General features: G+C 45.6%; 1 protein-coding gene across 1 annotated transcript; it reads right to left on the bottom strand.

The window, feature by feature from the left end:
• Nucleotides 1–1,170: 1,170 nt before the first annotated feature.
• prrc2c (proline-rich coiled-coil 2C) lies at nt 1,171–25,289 on the bottom strand. The gene is made up of 34 exons (XM_047586174.1): nt 24,916–25,289; nt 19,484–19,653; nt 19,078–19,252; nt 18,836–18,945; nt 18,462–18,587; nt 18,024–18,322; nt 17,827–17,906; nt 16,114–16,250; nt 15,932–16,019; nt 14,955–15,138; nt 14,222–14,867; nt 13,757–13,929; nt 13,058–13,349; nt 12,751–12,961; nt 10,215–12,653; nt 9,573–9,736; nt 9,323–9,477; nt 8,754–9,210; nt 8,550–8,635; nt 8,280–8,474; nt 7,935–8,192; nt 7,573–7,665; nt 7,336–7,437; nt 7,057–7,228; nt 6,734–6,952; nt 6,520–6,641; nt 6,276–6,430; nt 5,948–6,179; nt 5,716–5,823; nt 5,417–5,611; nt 5,211–5,311; nt 3,737–3,863; nt 3,195–3,446; nt 1,171–3,057 (listed from the first exon to the last, which is right to left on the bottom strand). Exons 2-34 carry the CDS (start codon nt 19,596–19,598, stop codon nt 2,791–2,793), a joined length of 8,535 nt encoding a protein of 2,844 aa, XP_047442130.1. The 5' UTR covers nt 19,599–19,653; nt 24,916–25,289; the 3' UTR covers nt 1,171–2,790.
• Between the last annotated feature and the right edge of the window lie 1,058 nt (nt 25,290–26,347).

The following is a 26,347-nucleotide window of genomic DNA, read 5'->3' as shown; positions in this document are numbered from 1 at the left end:
TAGTAGTGAGCCAGGATCCTGATGGACTTCCAGATACAGACTGACGAGCTTGTGATGACTACCCAACCAGACATTGTAGGTCGGAGAGGGCAGTAGTGATAGATGTCTCGGGCTATATGTAATAATTAAATTCAGAGCTTTTCCACACGTACAATGTGAAGGAGACTCAAAGAATTGGGACTGAACAGCTGTGAAGTCTTAAGAAAACCACTAATCAGTGAGGCTAACCAGAAAAAAAGGCTTCAGTTTGCTAGGAAGCATAAAGACTGAACTCTGGAGCAATAGAAGAAGGTCATGTGGTCTGATGAGTCCAGATTTACCCTGTTCCAGAGTGATGGGGCATCAGGGCAAGAAGAGAGGCAGATGAAGTGATGCCCCATCATGTCTAATGTCTACTGTACAAGTTAGTGGGGGCAGTGATATGATCTGGGGTTGCTGCAGTTGCTTAGGTCTAGGTTCAGCAACATTATGACCAAAGAATGAGGTCAGCTGAATATACTGAATGACCAAGTTTTCTTCCCTGGTTGGTTGGTATTCCAACATGACAATGACGGGATTCATGGGGCTGAAATAGTGAGAGTGGTTCAGGGAGCATGAGACATCATTCTCACACATGGATTGACCACCACAGAGTCCAGACCTCAACCCCACTGAGAATCTTTGTGACGACCTAGAGAAGACTTACCGTAGTGGTCAGACTCTCCCACTCCCAATGCAACACTGGATGGAAATAAATCATTTCAGAAGCTTAACAACACAATGCCAGAGTGAATTCTGCTGTAATCAAAGTTAATCAAAGGTGGTCCAACCAAATAGTAGTATGAATTTTTCTTTTTTTTTTTTTGGACCAGGTGTTATACATAGTTCAGCAAAGCAATACTTATAAATGAATTTGATGGCATTTATAAATTTTTAACATATCTAAATATTTTTTTTTGTTAATGTACGTACGTCTGAATAAATGAGGTATTCTTTCACATCTCATTGAAAGGAGGAACTCATACTTTGCATTGCCTGACGTCTCAACATTACCAGCGGTGTTGTAAGGACACCTAGTGGTCAGGTGTCAGGTATTCTGAATGTGGCACATGTACAGCAGAATAAAATCTTCCAGAGAATATTTACAGAAAATTACTTCAAGTAAAAACCAGACACTGATGAAAAAACATCTCAACAGTATATTATTTTTATTAGTTTCTGTAACCAAACCAAGAGAATGTAAATAAGACCGTACATATTTTAATACAGCGATGAAACCCCTGTACAAGTACAACAAAAGAAAAAAAAAAAAAAAAGTCATTACCCTTCCCTCCCTCATTCATCCTCCAAAGCAAGGTAGATGTGAGGAGGACTCCCTCACTGCCTTAGGGTGCATACTACTGTACATTTCTGTCACATCCCCAAGATGAGAGCACTGTGGGTGGGACAGCCAGCGGAGGTGAGGCAGAGACAGAAAACAGCACTGATTGCTCTCATCAGTAAAGACAACAAAACAAAAAGTGTCCTCCTGCCAAGACGCTTCAGAACTTGAGGCTTCGCATTTCTTTTTCCTTGTTCTCCGCCCTGTTCCCCCTCGCCACGAAGGTCCACATACACACTCGCAAGTTTTCTACCGTTTCAACAATCAACTCGCAGAATCAATCCCTCTAGACGGCCCTACCCTGCTATACTCGAGCTAAGGGCACTGAAATCAGTCAATAGCAGCAGGTCTGGGTGCTTTACAGTGAGGTGTGTATGTGTGACAGCAGGGATGGGTGTGAAAGCAGTGGAAGGGTGTGTGACAGTAGCCCCCCTACACCGGAACAGCTGTAAGTAGTGATCATACATCACCCATGAAATCCTGTTAAGTCCAATCAAAACTCTGCTCCCGTGGCAACAGCAATCCCAAAAGGCCGCGACATCATCTCAGCGCTGCTTTAACCTTTGGCTAAATGTACAGGAGAGTCCAGCTACAAGCTATACCCCCTGTTTATACCACAAGCACACACCCGACACACACACACACCCCCCCCAGTCATTCTCAGGCAAGGAGATGAGAGCGGAAGGCAGGAGCGAAGGCTCACAGGCAGACGAATCAACAAATCAATCCTTAAAGTCAATCAAATGCTGCAATTTTCACATTTCCATTCTGGTAAAACAAACAAACAAACAAAAAAAAAACTAACATAATGAACACAGAATTTCTGGTTTCAAGACTGCGTGCAGTAACTGGATCAAACCGTTGAGTGAGTGTGTGCACAGATCTCTGGATTAGTTACGATGGGAGACTGGGCAACAAAAAGTGTTCTTCACTAAATGACATCTCCTTAAGATTGTTCCGACTACAAAAACAAATCAGGTTCATTCTTTCATTAACAAAACAGGTTTCTCCTATAATATGCGTGATCCTATTTGAAGGGGGATTAAAAGGAACAGAAATGAAGAGCTATAAAAATGGCAAACTCAGCAGCAAATCTCAATTTTTTCTCTCTTCAACTCTCCTCTCGTCTATCGTCGAGAGCAGATTTCTATGGAACAACTTGTGCAGCAATTTTATCGGCATCTAAACAAGATGGAAGAATCCAACTCAAATGCCTCAGCCTACCGTGGGACGAGACAGGGGAAGAAAGAAGAGGAAGAGGAATATGTTTACATGCGACAGCGCCTACTGTCAGCGACCACCATCGTCTGGATCTCTACACAATTCATCCTCCTCCCCCACACTGTCCCTCCAGGGCTGATATGAGGTGGTGGCTGAGTGAATGAGGCTCTCTTCCCCATTTCGTCACCCCGAAGAGGGTCGGAAGCTTTTTACTTGCCCTCTTCTGGTTTGATGGCCTGCGGTTTTATGGGGCCAGTCCGTATGGGCTTGGCTGTGGATACGGGGGCTTTGTCAGAATCGGGGCGGTCGCCTCCTGCTTGGTGGTTTGGCGCCGAAGTGTCAAGAGAGGGTTTTCCTCCTTGGTCGAGCCGAGGGGCCTTGCTGACTTGCGGGGCCTTCAGTTGCTGTTGCTGCTGCTGCTGCTGCTCTGAGAAGAACTTATGAGTAGACTGGAGCACCTCAGCCCGCTGCTTTGCCTGGAGAACGGTACGAGAAATTACATAAAACCAACCGCTCGGAAAAAGATCACGATCGGAGAAGCGGGACTAACAAAAGAGATGCAAAACATAAATAAAATAACGATGACAATAACAGGGTAAATGTCAGGACATACCTTCAGGTCCTGTTCAGCTTTTAGAGCAGCATGTGTGCCTCTGGGTGCGAGTGAGGGACCAGAGGGTCCTCGTGGAGGGTGCTGGCTGTGCTGCGGGTGCTGCGGGTGCTGCGGTCGGGGATGAGGCATGAGACCGCCACCCACATTGGGTGGCATTGGAGGGCCCATGGTAGAGCGCGGGACACCTCCAGGAAAAGAGTTAGCATGAGGAGGGCGGACCAGCGGAGACACGATGCTGGGCTGAGACAGGATCTGTATGAAGTGCAACAAATAAACGGAAAATAAATAAACTAAACTAAACGGTCGCTTTGCACGATAACCAGAGCTTCATACAGCCTGTCTTCACATGGACCCTTGTCAGCTCGTGGTTATGACATGAATGTAGCGTCAGCAGCTTTAGCTAGTGAGGTCACTGTTGCTAAGCAGCAGTGGTTATTCAGAAACCACAGAGGGAACAACTGGGTTAACAGTCATGAACTTACTTTAATGAGAACATGGTAAAGTCAACTACATTTGAAGTCAGTAACTAGAGTGTGTTTAACCTGTGGGTTGAATTGGCCGGGGAAGTGCGGGGTTATCCTCATGCCGCCAGAACTGGTCTGGAACTGCTTCTGGTAGAGCAAGCTGTTCATCTTACTGGACTGGCTGCTAGGAGAGGTGGAACTGGCCCTGAGAGGAGAGGACAAGGTCCAGTTACAAAAGTCTGTTAAGTGCATCAGAGTCGTAGCTATGAACGCTGAGTGACCAGTTCTGTAAATGAAGTTTAAAATCATGTTTTTGCACACATGGATGACTGTTTTGGGAAGCAACACCACCCATCAACATACACCAACATACACATCATTTATTTATCAGAAATCCATTGGCGATTCAATGCACCAGTCAACAGTTAAGTGCGATGCAAGTGGCTTGAGGTTCATAGTAAAAAAAATAGGTACTTTCAGCACCAGACACTTGCTATCGCGACTATAGACATGGGAAGTCTTATGGAAGAGTATAGTAGGACAACCAATCAGGGAAAAAATGAGGAAGGAGATTGTTTTTCCTTCATGCACTTCAAGAAAAAATTTGAGACACAATATTGAAAAAAAAAAAAAGTCATACTTTTGAGACACCAGCGCATGTGACTGCTCCTACAAAATGCTGTGCAGGCAGTTAGATGAAGCTCAACTATGCTTCTTCTACAGGAGAGAAGGGCCACTGTTTATTTCGTTCTTTATATTTACGGCTTTTATCCGTTATTTCAGCTCGAAAGAATGAGGCCACCTCTTGCTTGTGTGGTTTATCCTTCAGAACATTCACAATTTTCCACACAGTCTGTGCACACGACCCAATACTGAGAACTACAGCCTGTGTGTGAGCTCAAAGAGTATTCTTTGTTACTGAAGCCGAGTCCGAAGTATCGTTTCACCACTTCATCTAAATGCCCGCGTGGCATTTTTTTAGAAGCAGTCACACGCGCTGGTTGTTACAATCTCAAAAGGCTGACTTTTTTTCTTGACATTTCAACTTTTTTTCTCAAAGCACATGATAAAGAAAAAACAAATCGACCTCTTCATTTCTTGTCTCATGGGTTTACAGGACCCATGGCAATGTAACACGACCATTTTTGTTGGAGGTCATTCTGCTCTTAGAATACTATGAGGCTCAATAGAGGAATCGCATATATACATTTTTGTGTTTGCGAGTGGTCTGCAATAAACACTTACTGACCCTGCCATTATGATTGTGTCCTGAAACGGGATGCATCACTCTAATCTCAAGAAAAGAAGCTTCCAACAGTGTATGACATGTTATGTGCAATGTACAATTCATGAGGTGATGAGTTGATCGGGTTCTTTTTGCTTCTGGCGTTTTGGAAACATGTGGTTCTCATCTGCTGCCAGACAACACATAATACACTGCTATTCTTAGTTACAGGAGACATCTGGTCGGTAGAAACAGTGCATTGTTTGGAACATTGTCTTGAAAAGCAGTTTGTGTAGTGCCGGTGTCGATACAAATTCTCACTTGTACCTGTAATGGCTGGAGGTGGGTGTTGTGCTCCTGCCGCCGACCGGAGGGGTTCCAGGCTTCACATCCATGCCACTGCCAAAGAGTTTCAGATCCATGTCCATCTGCAACATATCACAGGAAGCAGTTGAGATGTAGCACCTCTTGTACAATCCAAAGCTGCCCATCTGTTCACACAGCGTCAGACACACACACACACAGTGTAGTACCTTGCTGGTGGGAGGCTGCATCATGTTGTGGTTCGGGCCCATGAGGCCTCTGTACTGCTGAGACACTGGGGGCTGACGGTTGATGTTGGGGGGCTGGGCCTGGGGTGGAGTGGGAGGCAGAGCCAAGAGGGGCTGACCTCCACCTGAACCGAAGTTAGGGAGGGACAACTGGGAACCAGGCAGAGGGACAGTCACCTGGCAAGAAAAAGAAAAAATGTTGAGTTTCTGTTTCATGCCATCAGAAACGTAAACCACTGAGATGGTTTGAAAGCTATAAATATTATTTACGCGTAGTTTACCTGTTGCATTGAACTGGGTGACTGAGTGTTGCTGTAGTAGCTACTTTGACCATGTTGTTGCACCTGCCCTGAGTACATGTTTGAATGCTGATTCATTCCCTGTCGAGCCTGAACAAAAAAATTAAACACATTCAATATCAAATTAAATGTGTGCACGTATTAAATACATCAATCAGCATGACAAAATGTCACTCAATGTCACCAAGTAAGATAAAATGAAAAGTCTAGTTACCTGCAGCAGGTGTGTATCAATGAGCTGGGAGCCCCCCATACCAGACGGCTGGTTGAGCTGTGGTTCAAACAGAATGGGAATGTGTTGAGTGGAGGAGGGCTGCTGATAAGCCAGATTGGACTGTGGCTTCCCCAGCTCGGACGCCTGCACGCCTGGATAGCTGTGCAGAGAGGGTCCTGACAGCATCATGGAGGGCTGCGACAAGCTGCTCTGCATGAACGCCTGCTGAGACCTGAGGACAGGACGACAGGAAAGAAATGAGATCGTGGTGCCTGTATGTTTCAGCTGGGTCTTGGTTGGATTGAATGCCTGAGACGTTGCGTGGTACCTGTAAGGCTGCAGCGAGGAGCTGAACAGGTCCTGTGGCTGTGAGACCGGAGGACCAGTGCTGAGTCCGAGCTGAGCCTGGTGCGTGTGTTGGTGCTGAGGCTGACCTTGTAGCGGAGCATAGATGGGGATGGGAATCTGCTGCACTGCTGTTGGCTATGAAGTGGAGAAACAAAGACGATTTGACGTTGCACTTTAAACATTTACGCAGTGTGTTTTTCTTTCACTTTTAACAGAAACCTTACCTGTGAAAGGCCAGGCTGGAAACCTTGCTGCTGTGCCAGGGAGGGAGGGGCCAAACGAGGGTGGGGCGTACTGAAGAGGTGGCTAGTGTCCATGTAGAAGGCTGGAATCTGAGCTGCAGAACCTGAACACAAAAGTATGTAAATAACATTTTTACAAGAACGCGACTACAATGAGCGGCTGCACTGACAGACGTTAGTGGTGCGTTTCCCTCACCTGCTGCAGACTGGGAGACGTACACCTGTGGGGTCTGTTGCTGCTGGGGCAGGAGGGGAGGCACACAGCCCAGCTGAGAGAAGCTGCTGCTACTACTGCTGCTGCTAGAGGACAGGCTTCCACCTTGAAGCTGTTGGGGCTTCACCTTACAGATGTTAGGGGGGTCGGAGGCTGTGGTCGTCTTGGTGCTGAGGGACGATGTTGTATAGGTACCAGAACCTGCACAGTGGAAACGGTACGTTGTAATTATGAGAGGTCGTGATTGACGCCTATGTAAGAGTTACACTGAAGGATCATGTGTATGTAAGAGGGAGTTATGTTACCTGACAGTGAGGTGCTGGGGGTAACCGAAGCCACAGGAATCTGCGGCATGGAGGTGGAGGAGAAGGAGGAGTATGAAGACGCACAGGAGGTGATAGGGGAGGAAGAGGAAGTGACTGGAGAATTCTTCTCCAGACTCGGAGAGTTCTCCCATGCTTTGCGAGCCGATTCCATCTGAGGTAGTAATGGGGGAAAAAAAAAAAAAAACAGGGCTGTAGGTTACATTTCACCGAAACAAAGAGAGAGCAAATTTGCTGTGAGTCTGCTGCACATTCATGTACCTTTAGTGTTAGGTCCACAGTAGCAGGAGAGACCGTGCTGAGGCTCGTGCTCTGCTGCAGTGTCTCTCGACGAGGAAGGGGCAATGAATGGGGTAGTGCCACCTTGGAGGCAAAAAACAAAACTAATTAAAACAATGGTAGGCAAGGCAAAAAAAAAATATTTTTGTAACAACTAGAAGAGATGTCATCTGTTCAAATTAGAATGGCTGTGTGGCTAATGTAAGAATTTGTACTCACGCTGGCCACCAAACTCTCTTCCATCTTATTGCCTCCTGTAGGAACACTGTCAGCCAGCGAGGAGGAGGGGGCCGTGTAGTCAGTGACAGACTCCTGAGAGGGAGGGGTAGTGATTTAGAAAACACACAAAAGCTGTGCTATAGCACGGATTCTTTAAATAGTGTTTAACATCAAATAATTTTATTATTAGGAAGAAATTCGATGTCATAAAATAATCATTTTGGTAAACATGGCTGTCATTGAACGGACCACTCAGTTCCAGACTTAAGGCTTAATGTACAAGCAGTCTAGAGGTCTGATTCATGCTCCCAATCAAGTTGTAATTCATATATGAGACACCGTGAGACAGTAGTACTATGTACCTTAGAGTTACTGTTGTACTCTGCTGAGGGGACTGTGATCATGCCCTCAATGTCTCCTCCCAGTTCCGGTACCGTGGTGTCACTAGTGGGAGGACTGGAGTCTGTCGTTCTGCTGACTCCACCTCCAGGTACTCCTCCTTCCATCCCTTCGCCTTCTCCTCCACGTGCATCTTTGGCCTTGCGGTTTTTCAGAGAGCGCTCTTTACCAATGGGACCTGGCTTGTACTCCTTGGTTTCCACAGGTTCCATCTCAGGGAGCTGAGGAGGAGAAATAAAACCCATTTACTACAGAGCAGGCTTTCACACAATATGAATCAGTATTGATCAGCAGAATAAAACAGTTACCTTCTGTGTTTTGATTGGACCAGCTCGAGGTTGTTTCTGTCTCTGTTCTTTGGGAGCAGGTAGCTTGTTTTCAGAGCCACTTTCTAGCAACGGAGGAACTCCATCGCTGTCGGTGCTGCCAGCAGATGATGGCGCTCCGAACTGAATACTGTCTATTCCCAGTTCAACACTGCCCTCAGCTCCGGGCTTAACACCCTAAAACAAACACACAATGTTACCATACAGGAAGGATCAAACAGTCATGAAAGATCCCAGATGTATTTAACGTACCTCTGAGGAGACCGTGCCAGTAAAGGAGGTAAGAGGTTTGTTCCAGGCACTCACAGAAGGTGGCTGGGGAGGGCTGATTGGACCAACTGGAATACAGGAATATAGACATAAAACATTTTAGGCCAATCACTTAGATAAATTCACAACATCCAAGATTAAGAAGTCAAGATGTGTCGAAAGCAAGAATGAAGTTTCCCCACTTACGCTTCTTGACGTCAGGTAGGACAGTGGAACCTGCCACCTTGTTTTCCCACAGTTCTGTACCCAGGGCGCTGTGTGTCGTGGGAGCAGGCGGTAAACTTTTTGAGCTGAAGTCCACAGAAGCAGTGGGAATAGAGGCCAGAGGAGCCACTGCTCCTTCCAGAGTCTGAGGGGCTGCAGTCGGCTGGGAGGGGACTAGGTGAGGATGAGGGGCAGCAGCAATAGGAGGCTGCTGTTGGGCCTGGGGGGCAGACGCTAGAGGAGGCTGATGCTGTGATGCCTGCTGCTGCTGCTGCTGCTGTTGTTGCTGCTGCTGCTGCTGTTGTTGTTGTTGTTGCTGCTGCTGCTGCTGTTGTTGCTGTTGTTGTTGCTGCTGCGATGATTGTTTTTTAGCAAATCTTGGTGGCAGCTTTCCCCCGCCCCCTCTGCTCTTCTCACCTGAGCCCTTTTTACCCCAGTTCTGTAGGAAGTAGTATCACTATTAATACAATGTTACAGCAAAATTCTCCTGTTCTCATTTAAATAACGCAGTGCTCATTATAACCGTGTGCTCAAACTATCCGCCTCCCTACCTGAGTAGTCTGCTCTTCCTTTTTCCGTTTCTCTTCATCCTGCAGGCGTTTCTGTTGCTTGCGGGAGACCACCTCTGTAAAGCCATCATCATTGGCGCTGGACTGTGGGTCTTCTGTAGTGGTGACCTCTGGGTGGTCATCAATAATCACAACACCTACAATAACCAGATATTTACATTCAGTTTTCAAGTAATGACCAGTTGAATACAAGAACAGGTTTTTTGACAATGGTGAGAGATCGACTACTGACTGGCATAGTTGTTGAGATCAAACTGAGAAAGAGCATTCTCCTTGGGCTTCTTAGTGGCCTGTTTGGCCTCCTCTTTGCGACGGGAAGACTGCTCTTTTGCAGATCTCGGGGCTCCTCCTCCAGCTGCTGGTGCTGTTGCATCCAAGTTCTGCTGGGCTGCAGGGCTATTGTCAGAGGCATGTTGGAAACAGAAAAACTATTTAGCACAAAGCAATGAAATTCATGCAAATTATGCATTATCAACACTGTCTGTAGCACAAAATCAGCCACTAGACAGCATGTGTGTTGATGCACTACATTACAGTCTAAAAATATCCTTCTGATGCCATGTTTAGTCGTTTCTTATCAAAAGGTTTCGGTGGCCGGGTACAGCACAATGTGGGTAATTCTTTAAAACACCTGATATCACTTTGATATTTACAGTGGTAACAAGACTGAAATAGTCTGGTTTTGCTCTAGTGTTAGTCCATCCGGCTCTTAAATACAACAATAACTACAAAGATGTCTGTTGTGTGTACATAAACCTGCAGTGTTATTCTACTGCACGCTGCTCATTGAGTCAAACTCTTTGTTCAAGTGTTAATGTAAGCAGATCGAGTGAATACCCAATACCAAACAAAAGCCTGATTGTGTCAAACTTACCCTTTACGGCCAGCTTTAGGGCCTCCCCTCCTCTCTCCTTTGCCACCTGCGTAGCTGCGGCCCGGCTTGGCTCCACTGTTTCCTCTACGATTCTGTCTCTCCGTCGGCCTCTGACTTGAGAAGCTCCTTTTGGCAGCAGGAGCTCCTTCGCGCTTTGGAATCACACCTCCATCGGGTGGGCTTTTACTGGGGGTCAAAGTACCCTGAGGAGCTGCAGGTACTGGAGTAGAAGCAGCAGCTGCTTCGTTAGCAGCCTCCAGTGCTCCTTTCCTCTCTTCTCTCTCTCTCCTTTCATTGAAGTCGCTGCTCTCAGAGGCAGTCTCCCATTCCTCATTGGCTTGATCTGATGAGTTCTGATTTGACAAGTCGGGGGATTTGGTACCGACTGCAGTGACGCTGGTACTACTGGTTTCAGGCAGGGGTGTTTCTAAAGGAGAGGGCAGGTCGGGTGCAGGCCCTGCGTTTGCCACTTCTGCAGGCACAGTTAGAGGAGTTCCTGGGGCTCTAGAGAGGGTTGGGGATAGGGAGACCGGGGCAGGTGCAGAGCTAGGGACAGCAGCAGGCACAGAGGATAAAGGAACAGAAGGATTGGGGATTGTCTCTCCACTAGCCAACACTGCAGCCTCACGCTCTTTCAAGCGCCTAAAGCGGGGAGGTTTATCTTGCCTTGGAGGCCGCGCCGGTCTGGATCGACGAGGCCTTTCTCTGCTACTTTGAGGTGCCCCGTCCCCAAATTTCTTGCCCTCTGATTTAGGAGGTCGTCGGTCAGTGGGAGGATTGTCATATCTTGCCGAGGACTCCGTGTCCTCGGGCCTGAATGTCTCCATTGGTTTAGAGGGCCACTGAGAGGAAGACTCTCTAGCTGATGACCGTCTAAGAGGGGCTGAGCGAGGGCCTCCGCGTTCCCTTGTTCCACCCCGTCTACTGTATAAACCTCCTCTTCCTCGCCGTGACGGCTCTCCTTTAGGAAGGAATCCGGGCTTGGGCCGACTTTCATCGTCACCTCGTGGGCCGACCTTTTCCCCAATATGAGGAGGTCCGAAGCCCGGCTTGTGAGGCCCCGGCCGGCCGTCCCCAGGGAGCTCTCTTCTCAATGGGCGGCTAGGTTTGGTGCTCGGCTCACGGTCAGAAGGGCCAGTGTCACTGGCAGACTCCCTCCCACCTTCGCTTTCAGAGTCTGTGTCTGAACCACGACGACGCCTGCGTTTTGGTATAACTTCAAAGTCTGAGCTCTCACTACGTGTCTCGCTTTCTTCCCTGTTGCGAAAAGCAGCAGCACCGCCAACGGATGGTAAGTCAGAGCGTGATCGGGGCTCTCGGTAAGGGTACTCTGCCCGGCTCCGACCACGGCTACCCCTGCCTCGGCCGCTGTAAGTCCCCCGATAGCTGCGTCCTCTAGAATAATACTCCCCTCGACCACGTCCTTTGAAATTCGAGTCAGCAGGCCATTCTCGCTCTCTGTCTCTGTCCATTTCCTTGTCCCTCTCCCGTTCCCTCTCTCTCTCCTCTCTCCGGTATGCTCGTGGAGGAAAGTTGGACTCTTTCCGGGAGGGCAGTTTGGGCTCTGGATGTTTGTCACTGCTTGGCGGTTTTTCTGCCTTCTCCTCCTGAGAGGAAGAGGTGGGCACCCCAGAGGAAGGCTGAGAGTCTCTGGTCCTTGGATGGGCGACTGGCATTTCCTCCACCTCTACAGTTTCCCTCTTCCCCTCAGCCTGAGGTCTGGAGCCCTCAGACACAGCAGCAGCTGCAGAAGGAGCTTTGGATGACTGATCCTTTTTGGGCCTGTCGCCTCTTTCTCCTCTCTCGTGACGCTTCTCTCTCTCTTCTCTTTGCTCCCTCTCTTCTTTCATGTCCCTCAGGACAGGCTTCTTTATTGGCCCAGACCTGCGCACTGGTCTCTCGCCCCCTGGTCCTTCTCTGCGACCAGGCCCTGATCTCCCACCCCAGCGCAGCTCAGCTTTCTGCTTGCTTGGGGCAGGCAGAGGTAGCTTCTCTGGTTTGTGTAATCCATCCACAGGAGGTGTAGCCCTGCTACTGGTTACTGCAGCCTGGGAATAGAGTTCATTCTGGGGCTTATCATCAGGCCGTTCCCCTGTGTCTTGTAGCTCTAGTGATTTTGTTCCCAGGGGTAGCCCATCAAACCTTTGCTCATCTAGCTTAAGGGAATGGCTGGAGCCCTGGGAAACACTCCTCTGTAGCATTGCCTGACCAAGAGCTTCCACCTCTTCCCCACTCGGTAAACCTGGCTCCTCAGAATCAAAGGCTGAGCCTACAGGGACCCTGTCTAGAGGGCCTGAAGTGTCCTCTGAGCCCTGGGTAAACGGTGACAGGGACTCTGATGGGTCACGGAAGAAGTTACTTTTACGAGAGTCTAATGAGCTGTGGTCCTGAGGGTAGATAGCTGGAAGTCCCCTGTCCAGATCCAATCCGGAGTCCATCCTGTAAAGAAACAAGTGGAATTGCGTTGATTCCAAAATATAAAAGCCATCGAACATTCCTAATTAGTTGTATTACTTCAATATTATTTGTATAATACCTTTGCTCCTTGTTATCATCCCGGCCTTTTGGAGGAGTTACAGAGGGCAATGGTTCCGACTGTGGGTAAGGGTCTGATCCCCACACCATCCGTGAGTCAGATGGCAGGCCGTGGTCACGGATTGGTCGGGTCAAGTGGTCAAATGAGTCAGAGCTTGAGCTAGAGTTGTCACCTGGCTCTCGGCGCACAATTTGCTTAGGTGGCATCCTCCCTGAAATAGACAAAACAAAATCACTGTTATCTAGCCGTTATCATCAAGTTAATCACAAACATGCTCAATCGAGTTCTCGTCTGCATATCTCCTTACCAGGGTGAATGTTGGATGGCATGTCAATAGGAGGGCGACCTGACATCATACGGGGGTCCATGTAGGACTGCATCATGAGCCAGCGGGGGTCAAAGCCCATGGAAGCCAGGTGCTGGTGGTGGGGACCAATGGGTTGATACATGGAGCGGTGCTGCTGCTGCTGCTGCTGCTGCTGCTGCTGTTGTTGTTGTTGTTGTTGCTGGGTAGCTGGCACACTGCCACCACCTGATGGAGACAACGAGCCCCCACTCTGCTGTTGCTGTTGTTGCCATTGTTGCTGCTTCATCTGTTCCTGAAAACAGGAAAAAGGAATAAAAGTAAAATTTATGCACAATTACGATAATTTCATTAAAGTACATATTTAGTATCTGCCCATGACAATGACCCATAGTTATAGCTGCTTGTTCTGACAGCACAGTGAACCCACGGTGAACATGGTCAGTTTGTACCCAACTATAGGCTTTGCAAAGATATGACAGCACGACACATATTTCACAGAATTGGAAAGACTGAAATTAATTCACAAATGCTATTATAAAAAGGTATAATTTACCTTAAATAGACTTTTCTCATCTTCTAATATTAATTATCAAGTCCACGTTTGGAGGTTACACAACTACAGTGGCAATTGTGTATATTATGATTTAGACAATGTCAACGCTTTTAGGAACTCAAGAAGTCAGATGAGGACATGCTTACCTGCTGTCTGAGAAAACGAGGTGGCAAAGATTTTTGAAACTGCTTGGAATAGCCTGAGATTAGAGAGGGACGCATAGCAGCAGCTGCCTCCCCTTCCAGCTGTGGGGTTGCAATGGGAACATCCTCACCACCAGGGCTTTCCATGTGGGGCAGAGACAGGTGGGGCTCATCCACTGCAAAAAAAAACAAAAACAGTTTTGTTTACATGACAGTCAGACTTTTTACCAGATTATTTTTCTGGGCTTTTTGGCCTTTAATGGAGAGGAAAGTGGAGAGGAGAGAGAGTTGGAGGGACAGGAAAATGGGGAGGCAGAGAGGGGGGAACAACATGCAGGAAAGGCCGCCGGGCTCGGGATTCGAACCAGGGCTGCCTGCAACAAAGACTGTAGCCTCAACACTGAGCTAAACACCACCCCACAGTCAGAAAATTCACTAGCATTTTTTTCAAATGGTTATCCAGCTTACCTCTGTTTTCCTCCACATTAAAATAGTCACGGATAGGCACCGGTGCCCTGTCAGTCTGGTTCTCTTCCCCCAATGGGCCGACCTCAGCCAGCGTGGTCTCACCCTCACTCTGTGGCTCTGGAGCTACAGCTACAGGTCTCTGGAGAGGGGGGCTGGGCTGACGAGGCAACTGAACCTCCTCCTCAGCACTCGGTTCTACTCTCTCTCGTTCCCGCTCCATCCTGTCCCTGTCTCGATCCACCCTCTCAGATAGAGGAGCTTGCAAGATCGGGGCTGGTGATTGTGAAACTGGGACCGAGGGAACAGGACTGGACACAGGAGGAGGCGCTGATAAGGAAGGTTCCTCATGGGCAGCTCCTGCCTCGTCATTGGTGGTCTGAGAAGAGCCAGGTTTGCCCTCACTGGACTGGCGGTGTTTCTCATTGAGGCGTTTAAGTTTCTCAGCACAAGCAGCGAGCCGCTGTTCTTCCATCCGCCGCTCCTCTTCCTCCCTCCTCCGTCTTGCTCGCTCCACCGCTTCAGAGACTTCTGAGGGCTTCTTGCGCTTCTGTCGCCAGGCGTCAGAGTCCTCATCAGGACCGGGTGCCGCTGCAGCCGGTGGTTTGCTACCACGTGGAGCTCCACCACCGACTGGACGACTGCCACCCTAGAAAACAGAGAAATCGCCACTGTTACAGAGCGGTCACCACGCCACGATATCCACAACTTTGTGCCATTCATACACCTGCTTTACCTGGAATTCTTGTGGAGCAGTTGACTTATTGAACTGCCCTATACTGCCTGGTGATGGCGCTCTGGGATCTGCACCGTCAGCCCATGAGGTTTTACTGCCCCCGCGTTCTTCAGATCCCTCTTTCCAGCCCTCTTGACCATCTGGAGCCCGAGATCTCATACGCTCCACTTTGCCCATCCACTCCCTGAAAAGTAGGTAATTAAATAAAACAGGTTCTTCCAACTGTCAATCCATCTACTGAGCTGGCTTCTTTAGCCAACACGTCATCTTGTGCATTAATCACTACTGTTACCAAAGAACAAACGCTAATTGCAGTTGCTAACTTCTGCAATTACTATTATAATCACTTCACTTTTCCTCAGCTCTCTACACATCGAGCCATAACAATAATAACGCTGACATGAGATGACCTTCCTCTCATCATGTTCAGTAAACATGCTGCTTTATAAGGAAGTCAGTTCCATCCTATGGTACACTTGGGAGTCAATTTCACTTTATCACATGACTGTTAGTGTGAGAGCAGTTAAGTACTACAATCTCCACCGGCTTTATTTACATGTACTGGTCCACTTATTACATGTGACGCTGGAGTTATTTGTACGTATGGCGCTTGTGTACAAATCTTTATAGTTTTTTTTTTCTTCCTAGCCCATAGCCACACCTCTTCATTCATTTGAATACAGTATGGAAATCAACTCGCATCACTTTGTTTGAAATCCCAAACAAATCACAGATTTCAAGCTATGATGTAAAAATTGTTTCCAACGTATGATCCTTCTCTTTCCAGGAGACTGATTTTGAGTACACAATAATTTACTTTTTCTGTTTTTCTTTTTTTGTTAATGATGTAAAGCACTCCAATACTGGACTTAATAGGCCAAGTGCATAAATACACAATTAAAACACTTGTGTCGCTCAAGTTCAGAACAGATGATAAGCAGTAACTGCAAGACACTGTACAAGATGAAAATGCTCACCAGTTTTCTCCTTTTTCTTTAGCAGCTTGGTTCTCCTCATCATCGCTGAAGTTCAGTTTCTCAGTGTAGTCCACCTCCATCTGAGCTCCTGAATTGTAGGTGATTGATACCAATATCAAAGTCATGCAATTTCCTATAGATTATTAGTTTGTCCTTTATAGATAAATTAAAACGGTACTAACCTGCCCAGCCCTCATCTGCGTCAGTGTCTAAGTTGTCCAGCTCCTTAAGTTCTGTTGCACTGATTATCGAGGGTCTGTCTGGGTCTTGGAGCCAGGCCTGGGGGGGAGCCTGCTGGGGTCGTGCTGAACGAGGAGCCCTGAACACCCAACAGGAGAGAGGAGAGAAAAGTTCATTACCTTATGAGGTAAATACACCGTCTCTCCAAAAAAAAGTCACCATCTGGAATTAACTAAGCAAATAGGTAGGAGCCTCCTATATATCTGATAATTACTGCATGAGTGATTATCTTTCAGCTGGCTACAAGTTATTTAACCCCAACTGATGCGATGAGTAGCTTCTCATTTCTTAAATAACCATGTGGAAAAACATCCAGTGATGGCGGAAAAGATGTCAGCCTGTTTGAAAAGGGTCAAATTACTGGCATGCATCAAGCAGAGAAAACATCTAACAAGAAGATTGAAGCAGAAACTACTAAAACTGGGTTAAGAGTTGTTCAACGCATCATTAAAAACTAGAAGGTTAGTGAGGAACCATCGTCTTTGAGGAAGATATGTTGGAAGATACGTTGTGGGTGACCAGCAATCACTTAAGCGTTTTGTGAAATCAATTGGAAGAACAACAACAGTAAACCTCAGGGCTGCGTTTAACAGTGAAAGTAAGAACATTTCCACATGTACAATGTGAATGGAACTCAAGGGATTGGGACTGAACAGCTGTGCAGCCTTAAGAAAACCACTAATCAATGAGGCCAACTGGGAAAAAAGGCTTCAACTTAGGGAGCATAAAGACTGAACTCTGGAGCAATGGAAGAAGGTCATGTGGTCTGATGAGTCCAGATTTGCCCTGTTCAAGAGTGATGGGGCATCAGGGCAAGAAGAGAAGCAGATGAAGTGATGTCCCATCATTCTTAGTGTCTATTGTACAAGTCTGTGGGGACAGTGCTGTGATCTGGGGTTTCTACTCAGGTCTAGGTTCAGCAACATTATGACCGAAGAATGACGTCAGCCGACTACCTGACTACACTGAATGACCAGGTTATTCCATCAATGGATTTTCTCTTCCCTGATGGCACAGACATATTTCAAGATGACAATGCAGGACTCATGGGGCTCAAATTGTGAAAGAGTGGTTCAGGGAGCATGGGACATCATTTTCACACATGGACTGGCCACCAGAGTCCAGACCTGAAGCCCATTCATAATCTTTGGTCCCAGTGAACCATTGTGCTGGTCAGACTCTCCGATCATCAACAATCAATCAAGATCTTGGTGAAATATTAATGCAACATTGGATGAAAATAAATCTTCATCAACACAATGCCAGAGCATATGTTTGCTGTAATCAAAGCTAAAGGCAGCCCAACAAAATATTGTTGTAGATGTACTAAGATAGAGAATATGAGGCAGCACAAAGTCATAACATGTCATAAATTATACTGATATGAACAATGTGCTTCTTTGTGATCATGTGTCATTTTATGGTTGTCGTTTAGCAAACGTGGATAATCCATCATCATAAACATGTCCTGGTGTGGTCATGGCTCACATAGCTTCAGAGTAAATACTGTTACTCATAAATACTGCAGAACCTTTTTCTTAAATATCACTAATATTTAAGGAGATATCATCAGGTGTTTGCCCTGTGATTAAATACAGCTGGAAAATGTGCTCTCCTATTCCACTTCCATATCTAGGACTTCTCATTAAACTCACTTTGTTCCTTCTTGTGGTACAGGGTATCTGAAGTTCCCTTGCCCTGGTGCAAAAGACATTTGAGGATAGGCGTGGAACATCTGAAACACAAACACAGGAATCATTACGCAGGGTAAAGAAAAGACAAAATGTTACCACTGGACATTGCAATTGTAATATATACGTGGTCAGTCCATAAAAATCGAGCTGCGACTTACGTAAGGTGGCATCATGCTCCTGAAAGCAGGGTCAAAGTGAGTTGGCACCCCGGCAGAAGGCTGCTGCCCCCCATTAAGTTTAGGCTGAGGAGGGCCAGAGGGGGGCAACCTCTCCCTGCCATCCCTCTTCTCCCTCTGACTGTCAGTGGTTAGGTTTCGGCCAGGTTCATCAGCCTCCCCTGGTGGTGTAGAGGTACCAAGGCCCGTACTGCCCTCCTCAGGAGCCTTGTTATCCATCTCAGGGGGGCTGGATGCAGTGTTCAAATTCCTGCCTCCACCCTCACGCCAACTGCCAACATCTAAGGTGAACACAGAACGGTAATGTTTTTTTTTTGGTGCTTGACTTACAACCAGGCAGCCAAGTGGCTCCTGAAAACCAGGCAACAGAGACCAACTAGTGAAGACTGAAAGATGTTTATGTGCATATGTGGGACATACTTTGAGGTCTGAGGCTGGGGCCTGGTCCATAAGGCTCCTCCTCTTGACCGTCCCCTTTCTCTACCTCACCAGCCGCCTGCAAGCTGGGAAACTCCTGGTGAAAATGGCTGCTCACACGAGGAGACCCTGCACAGCGTAAGCAAATCATTACAAATGTGCAGAAATTACAAGTTAAGAGGGTCTAACTTACACAACTGGTCTGAAATGGTAAACCTTTCAACAACTGTCCCCATGGTAGGTAACTAGTAGGAAACAGTAGATATCGCCTACAAACTCCTACATAAATGTCATTGATCACTATGGGGATAAAAATCTACACAATCTACGTTTTCTGACTGTGTAAGGCACAGGTTGCAGTTGGAGAGCATATTTACCGTCTAGCTGTGTCTGCTTGCTGTTTGCCCAGGAGCGGCTTCCCCCAATAGAAACCTCTTGTGGCTGGAGCACTGCTGGTTTGGTCGGGGGTGGGGGTGTCTCCTGTTGCCTATTGGACATAAAAACATGGCAGTTTTCTCAACAACACTAATACCATAAGTCAGATGGAGAGAAGTTTGTCGGAAACAATCACGCAACTCATTAAAGCGAGTCATTTGCATGTGCTGGTCATTTAATTTACCTCTCCTCCCCAGCCTCAGTTCGGGATGCCCAACCACTACCGTCTTTGGGGACAATGTTGACGTTGGGGTCGTTTCCCTTGTTCTCTGCCTTCAGGCTGGGCAGGTTGGCCGGAGGAGGCATACGCCGGCTGACAGCAACTTTGCCCAAACTCTGGAGCCCATGTCTGGCAGCCACTGCGAACATTTCATATGTGGGAGGATTGTTTTAATACAACTTTTAGACAAAAGATGGGTGTACAACAAGGGGAGGGGCGTGAAGCTGTGCCGGCTGGTACAGGTAAATATTTGATAGTTAACGTTTGTATTAAACAACCTAGTTATTCACGTTTACTGAAAACAGGAAAAAGGTGACTCAGTTAACACTAGCAACTACATGCAGGATCAAAATTATTAGTGGAAGCTTACCTGCAGTTTTCTGGGTTTCCAGAGATTTGCCTTTGTAGGTATTGAAGAGGCTAAGGGTTGCATACTTTGTTTTGCCATCCTTTGCCTTGGTGCTCTGCCCTGACTTCTCTGACATTTCGCTGGAAACTCATTGAGTCTGGTCCTTTGGCCACGCCCCCAGAACCAGCCTCCTGTAGGTGGGAGGAAACAAAAACATCACAAAATGTACAGAGGCTTTCGGCTTTGGATACCGAAACATAACACGACCTTGTCTGAGATCATGCTTGCCAACAAACAACAGCTACTGTTAGAAGATTTGACACCTGATTATAACCCTTAGTACCTCACTTATATGCCAACCTACGCTGCACAGTATGTAACTGCTCTGCGCCATTGTGACCATTTACATCTGACTGGTTTGTCTATGACACTATGTAACAATACCAAAAAAAAAAAAGGCGGCTGCTGTTGGGGTTTGTTTGTGTCGTTCAAACAATGGCAGCTGAAACTGAGCCGATTACGTTGGAGTTAGAGCTAATAAGAATTACTGCAAAGCAGGAAAGCGAGACATCCAAGAAGAAAGTGTGTTTGACAACGGAGCAAACTGAAATGGAAGGTGGCTGAAATTTATGTGATTGTTTGGCTACTGAGACACAAAGTGGACCGATCACAATTGTCATGGTATGCTGTGACTTGTATTTAAATTTCTGGGGAGGTCAATCAAATACAGCACATGCTAACCTGTAAGATATAAAGCTATGCGTCAGAAGTATAGCATAAGCGGTCTTAATACTATCTAAGCTGCTTTATTACTTGTGAGCAGATATTAACAATTAACAATCTTCAATAACAATTTAAATAACCAGAACTGCTCCAAACTTTATTCCCAGTAAAGGAGACAAGTCCAAACATTTCTGACCCTTTTGGCTCCTAGTAGTAGAGGACAGAGTCAACAACAGTGTTAACACATACATATATATGTATGTATATATATATATATACACACACACACATACATACATATACATGTATGGTTAAAATGTGATCTAGTATACCAACAAACAAGTGGATCAATTGAGCTCCAAGGGGAAAGAGTTGGGACACTCGGAGGGTAGCGACTACAGCAAAGGTCTGTAAGTTACTTAAAGTGAGTAGTTCCAAGGACAGAGCGACAGCATGTTAGTAGCTGCAGTGTCTTTCCTATGTCACACAGAGGTCATTTATTATTAATGGAGCAGTAGTGTAACAGTGCCAGTGAGTGTGAGGTTGTGTTGGTGTGTTGAAAGGAGCTGACAACTGATGGGCTCAGTAGGTCTGGAATACAAAATGGTTCCTATTTGATAGCATATGGTCGACTACAATGACCATGAATGTTGATGATGAATACCGTATTCTCTGTAATAGTGGCCGGGGCCTTTATTGACTCAACCGCCCAGAACACCTGGCCATTATTGGGGGCAGGCTTTTATTAGAGGGAGGCTTTTATTTCTAAAGTCATTTGTTTCAGTATTTTTGCTTTAAGTTTTCCTACCATTTACGTTATTTATTTAGTTTTTCCACTTTAGCAGGTACAACATACGCGCAACAGCAGTCGAGCAGGATTAATAAACGCTTAGTTCGGGTGGTTGGAACGGACGAACGAATAAATGGCACCATTGTATCAGTTTGAACATTTCATTGGGCAAATTCACCACGTTTTTAAAAATAAACAGTACCGTACACACATGAAAATTGTACCACAACTTAAATGGCCATAGCGTACCAGAGGGTAACCGTCCCGGTGTCAGAACCATTTACTCTTCATGAGTCAATATTAAAGCATTTCATAGTTTGCTCTCCTGTATTTTGTATTACATATTTCAAAACCTTCTCTTTGAAGATCACGTCAAGTTTTCCTCTTCGTGCCACGCTGCTAAATATCTCTGTTGTTTTGACCGTGTTTCGTTGAATATCTGGGTTCATGTGGCACTTCAAATGAAGCTACTTCCATCTGTGGCATTACTGCATCTATAATTGGCCGACTAGCGCACCCAGCCTGTATTTGAGGCCAGCCTTTAATTGTTCATGTAAACCACGGTCCCGGCCCTTATAAGAGACCCAGCTATTAATTTAATACTGACCACTATTAAGGGAAATACAGTGTAATATGTTGGATTTTATTTAAATCTTTTTTTTTTCCATGTTATTTTAAGACTATAAGTGTAAATCTAATGATGCACTCTCCACCATCTTCCTTGTTATATACAAGTGTTATGGATTACTATAACTGAGCGTCTACAGACGCACTCAGCTGTCTAGTTCCTCCAGACACAACAATGGCAGCCCTACGGTTTTACTGTGTTTCCAGCTGTGAAACAATGTTCAGATTTGTAAGGTAATGACACACATCTAATGTTTACAACTGTCTTGAGGGCAACATGCTGGCTTGGCAAAGCTGACAAAGAAAATGAGACGACGACACAAAATCCCGTGATTAAACATGTTTTCTGTGTGGAAGCATTTTACTGTGGAAAATGAAGTCAGTCAGACTGAAATTTGTCAATTGTGGAATGTGGATGTTTTGCGACGTGGTAGTTAGAGATTGTCACTCAATACCACTACTTAAAAAAAACAAAAAAAAAAAAACAGAACATGTCCAGTACACTGAACCAAAGTTGGCCCCGAAGCGACAACAAACACTGAACACTAGGTTTTAGAAAGACAGCGTAAAGACGAAGTATATCACAGGGGGCTTGGATCGGCTGATACTGAATATTAAAGGATTGTATCGAATCGGGAAACAAAACCATTTGATCAGGATATTCCTAGTTATAATTCAATGTTTTTACAAGTTTGGTTGAAGCAGCATAAATGCTGGACAGGAAGTGGGCAGGCAAAACGTTTTCATTTAACAGAAACACTTTATCTTTATAGTACTATAACTTGCATCACTGCAGCTCTCCTACCTATTTAAGTCTGTCTGTGAGCTAAGGCAAATATGCAGATTATATAAACCATCTTATTGATGCCATTGTGTCAAAACTGAACCTTTACCAATTTAGAGAATACTTCTTCATCAGAAAGCCCTCAGAATTAGTTTTGATTGGTTAACTTCAGGGCAGAGGCTGGAAATATTAACGTGCAGAAAACACGACAACATGGGACGCAAACTTATGTGTTTGATGAAAGTGGAATAATGGGACAGAAAAAATACTGAGTGTAGTCAAAGTCCATATTTATCTGAGCACCGAACACAAATGATGCTACCGGTTCACTGCTAGCGAGACCACAGGAGAGCACTGGTTATTGTTATTTTGTGGACGACTGTGTCAGGTAGGTGCAAGAAAAAGATTTGTCTCAAGTCGTCATTAGTATTTGAATCTCCGAGCTCAATTGATCTGGCCTCACCTCCAGCTGGACCCTGCACCCCCGCAACTACTATGATGTCACAGTCCATCCATCAAGGTAACCCAATGAAGCCCTCTTCCAATTATCAAAAATATCTTGCACACTAGTGTAAAAACTACAGTGCTGAACATTTTTCTATGAGAATACTTCCAAACACAATTGTCAATCCCTTCATTTCCATCAGTGCTCTCAAATGCTTCAGCTGTAATCAGTTTGTCCTCAATGACTGCTTTCTTTTTAAAACCATCAGTCTTCTTGTGTACACCAAGTTATTTTTTTTGTTTGTTTTGTTTGCCATAGACAATATGTACTGGGTACTTATGTTACATCTGTGCATTTGTCCATCATAGACTCCAGACTACTCCTAGTTGCTGTAGGCTCGTCCATCTCTGTCGCTATGGTTGCAACATCTTCAGCTCTGGCAAACCAATCATTACCGGCTGATATAAAATGTTGTTCCTGCAGTTATCACTGCAAGAGAAATCGCCACAGACAACACGTTTACAACTGCACACAGCAGCTCATGCACTCCACTTCTTTGTTCACAACAAGTCATGTACAGTAACATGACATAGACATCATGCAGATGGCCTACATGATGTGTGTATTGGAACTGTGCAGAGGGAACACAGCATATTGTGCACAGTAGACAAAAGTATACAACACAAAGTTATAATCATAAGTCCTGATGTTTTTAATCATTAAACATGGATGTTACATGTGCTGCAGACATGCATATCAATTAAGCGGTTGAGTACCACAAATGATAGACACGTAGTTTAAAAAAGTACAAAGTTGAATTCACCATCATAATGGATTTGCATGTATAATCTTCCCTTTGAAGAAGCCTATCGCATTGTCCCTGATCAAACATCTTTACCACTACTTACCTTTTATTTCACAATGAACATAAAAGCTTGGAAAAAAGATGAGAATCGGAGCCACTTAAGATTATTGTGGTTCTTCAATGCCAAGTAATCAATGCTGATGAGCAGGTCTCCCTTGGGAGTTGTAGGCAATTTCATTATGCACAAAACAAAGGGATGTCTGGGTTTTTACATTCATGGGACACTTGGATGTATACATGCAACATTTGTCGCTGCAAATGCCAGTTAACATGCATGTAAGGGGCTAACCAACATCTGATAACCTATAAAAATCTATCTAAACAAAAAAATAAAAAAAATGATTAATTGCTTCCACCCCCACCCTCAATGCATGTGTCTGTGTCTTCCAGAAGACACAACACTAGATATCTGATCAAGCTGATACACTGAATGGTCAATCAATAGGTGCCAATGTACATATGTGTCTGAACAGCATCCCTCAAACCAATGAGATGTAGCCCTATTGCTAATCTTAAACTCACTAGGAGAAAGCACGCCTATGCAGCCTACAGATAACGTCCCAAGTGTTTTCCATGTCTGAAGGATGTTTATGAAAAGCATCGTATGTGAAAACACACAGCACTGCCAAACTACTAAATGTGCACACTCACACACTAAAAATGTTCTTTGAGACCGTGTCCCTGAATCTTTAAGTACCACGACTGGGAAGGGGAGGATGTGCTCTAGCCCCATTAACAGGGCGACGTACATCGCCTGAGCACTTTGTCTAAATCGAAGATTATTTCTTGTTCTTTAGTGTAGTTTCTTAAATCACTTGTACCGATGAGTCTGCAGGCCATCCTTTCCCATGAATCAAACTACTGGTGGGCTGGGTGGCTCATACCGGCAGGGGAGAGGAGGCCCCTTCGCCCGGAACTCAACCACACTGGGCTCAAATTAACACTTAAAAAGAGCTAAAGTTACACACCGAGATGCCAAGCGTTACAGGGTAGCCAACATACGAGTCTTTACAATGTAATGTGAAAACTGGTGCAGCTAGGGAGAGCAGGGCCCCAGCTTGCACCATTTAGCATAGTTTCGTTTCTCACGAGTCGCCATCACATCCACTTCCAACCCGTCAGTGACCAAACTATGCTAACCAGCTAGCGCTGTGTGCCCTAACAAATCAGCGGCTGGGCTAAACTTCACACTTTCTACTTGCATGACATACCGACCCACCTGCCACCGCCGGTGCCTTCTTTGTTCTGTCGGGTGTTGAACGGCCTCACTTGAAACCCGGGTTGGGCCTGGTTGGTGCTGGACTAATGTGTGTGTGGCCGGCGGATTACAAAAGCTGGTTAGCCTGCTAACCCAGCTCGGCTAACGATGGTTGCCTGCCAACCAACAGCTCCACATGCGCGGCTCTGAGCTGTGTGTCTTCTCCGCTGCTAAAAGCCGCCAGCCAGTCCTCGTCTGTTCGGCCGTCACTGCGGGAGCCGGTAACACCGTAGTCCAATGGTCCCGTTCTCTCGTGCCAGACCGTTTTTCTAGTTGAGTGAGGCCCCGCTCGCGCCGCGGCCTGTCGCACAATCAAAGATGGCAGACTCTGTGGTTGCCAGATTTATCTGCTCCATCCCCCTTCTCTAGTCTTCCTCTCTGCAGGTGCTCCTTTACACGTTTGTTGCCATCCACATCAGTTATCATACTCAACTTTCTACAGAGCAAGTGATATCTTCACCATAATGGGGGTAAATTTCTTATTAGTTATTATGATATACAAAGTGTAAATCTGAACAAATGTGAACAGATTTTGCGTATGACATATTACAGCGATGCTTACCATGGAGCCCCTGCATTAGAGTATTAACCAGTAATAGAATAACATATAGATAGATACATATCTTTATTGTTAATGTACAAGTACAGTGAAATGCAGATGGAGTAAATCCATTAGATGCCTAGGGTCCATAAACAAGGTGCTAAAAAATATAATTATTTAGATAAAATTAAAACTTAAAATAGACTTGAAAAAAAAAATGCTATTTACAAATGTACAAAACTTGAGAGAACAATAATAATAGGCAGGAATTGACATGTTCCAAATAGATGAGCACAGACAGGAGGTTGCACATATGGGTGATAATAAATACTGCACTTAGTGAATGTCAGAGTTCAGTGGAGTGGGATCATATTATGAGATATAATAAGAGATTGTTAGTGTGAAGAACAGTATTTAGCAGATGTTCTTCAACACGTGTCTATTGTATCTTTTTTATTTATTTATTGTTTCATCAGGGATGCGTGTTACTAGTCGTCTTAAAACAGAAAGAATAGAAATACATCCGCAGGTTACGGTTTCATAATCAAGATGAAGACCACAACTATATAAAAAATCGCCTCAAGTAGCCCACGTGAGTTGTTTGACATCCTCAGGATGACATTCATACATTGGTATCCTAAACGTGGCAACCCAAGTGTAAACGAGTCACGCGTGGACGAAATCTACTTCCGGGTTATACCGGTGGACCACGAGCGGCGCTTAGTTTGAAACATTTTTTTTATGTCGTAGAATAGCTATGTGGTTTGAAATCCATGGGCTAAAGTTGAAATCTATCTATCTATCTATCTATCTATCTATCTATCTATCTATCTATCTATCTATCTATGTCTG

The sequence above is a fragment of the Mugil cephalus genome, chromosome 6 (assembly GCF_022458985.1).
Source record: "Mugil cephalus isolate CIBA_MC_2020 chromosome 6, CIBA_Mcephalus_1.1, whole genome shotgun sequence".
Lineage (NCBI taxonomy): Eukaryota > Metazoa > Chordata > Actinopteri > Mugiliformes > Mugilidae > Mugil > Mugil cephalus.
Note: the sequence above shows the minus strand (reverse complement) of the source record. Positions and strands in the feature narration are given on the sequence as shown.

Coding starts and splice junctions, on each gene's coding strand:
- prrc2c (XM_047586174.1), bottom strand. CDS start 19,598: ATGTCAGAGAAGTCAGGGCAGAGCACCAAGGCAAAGGATGGCAAAACA. Junction 13,930..14,221: donor TAATGTGGAGGAAAACAGAG/GTAAGCTGGATA, acceptor TTTTTTTTGCAG/TGGATGAGCCCCACCTGTCT. Junction 9,737..10,214: donor CCTAAAGCTGGCCGTAAAGG/GTAAGTTTGACA, acceptor CTCTGACAATAG/CCCTGCAGCCCAGCAGAACT.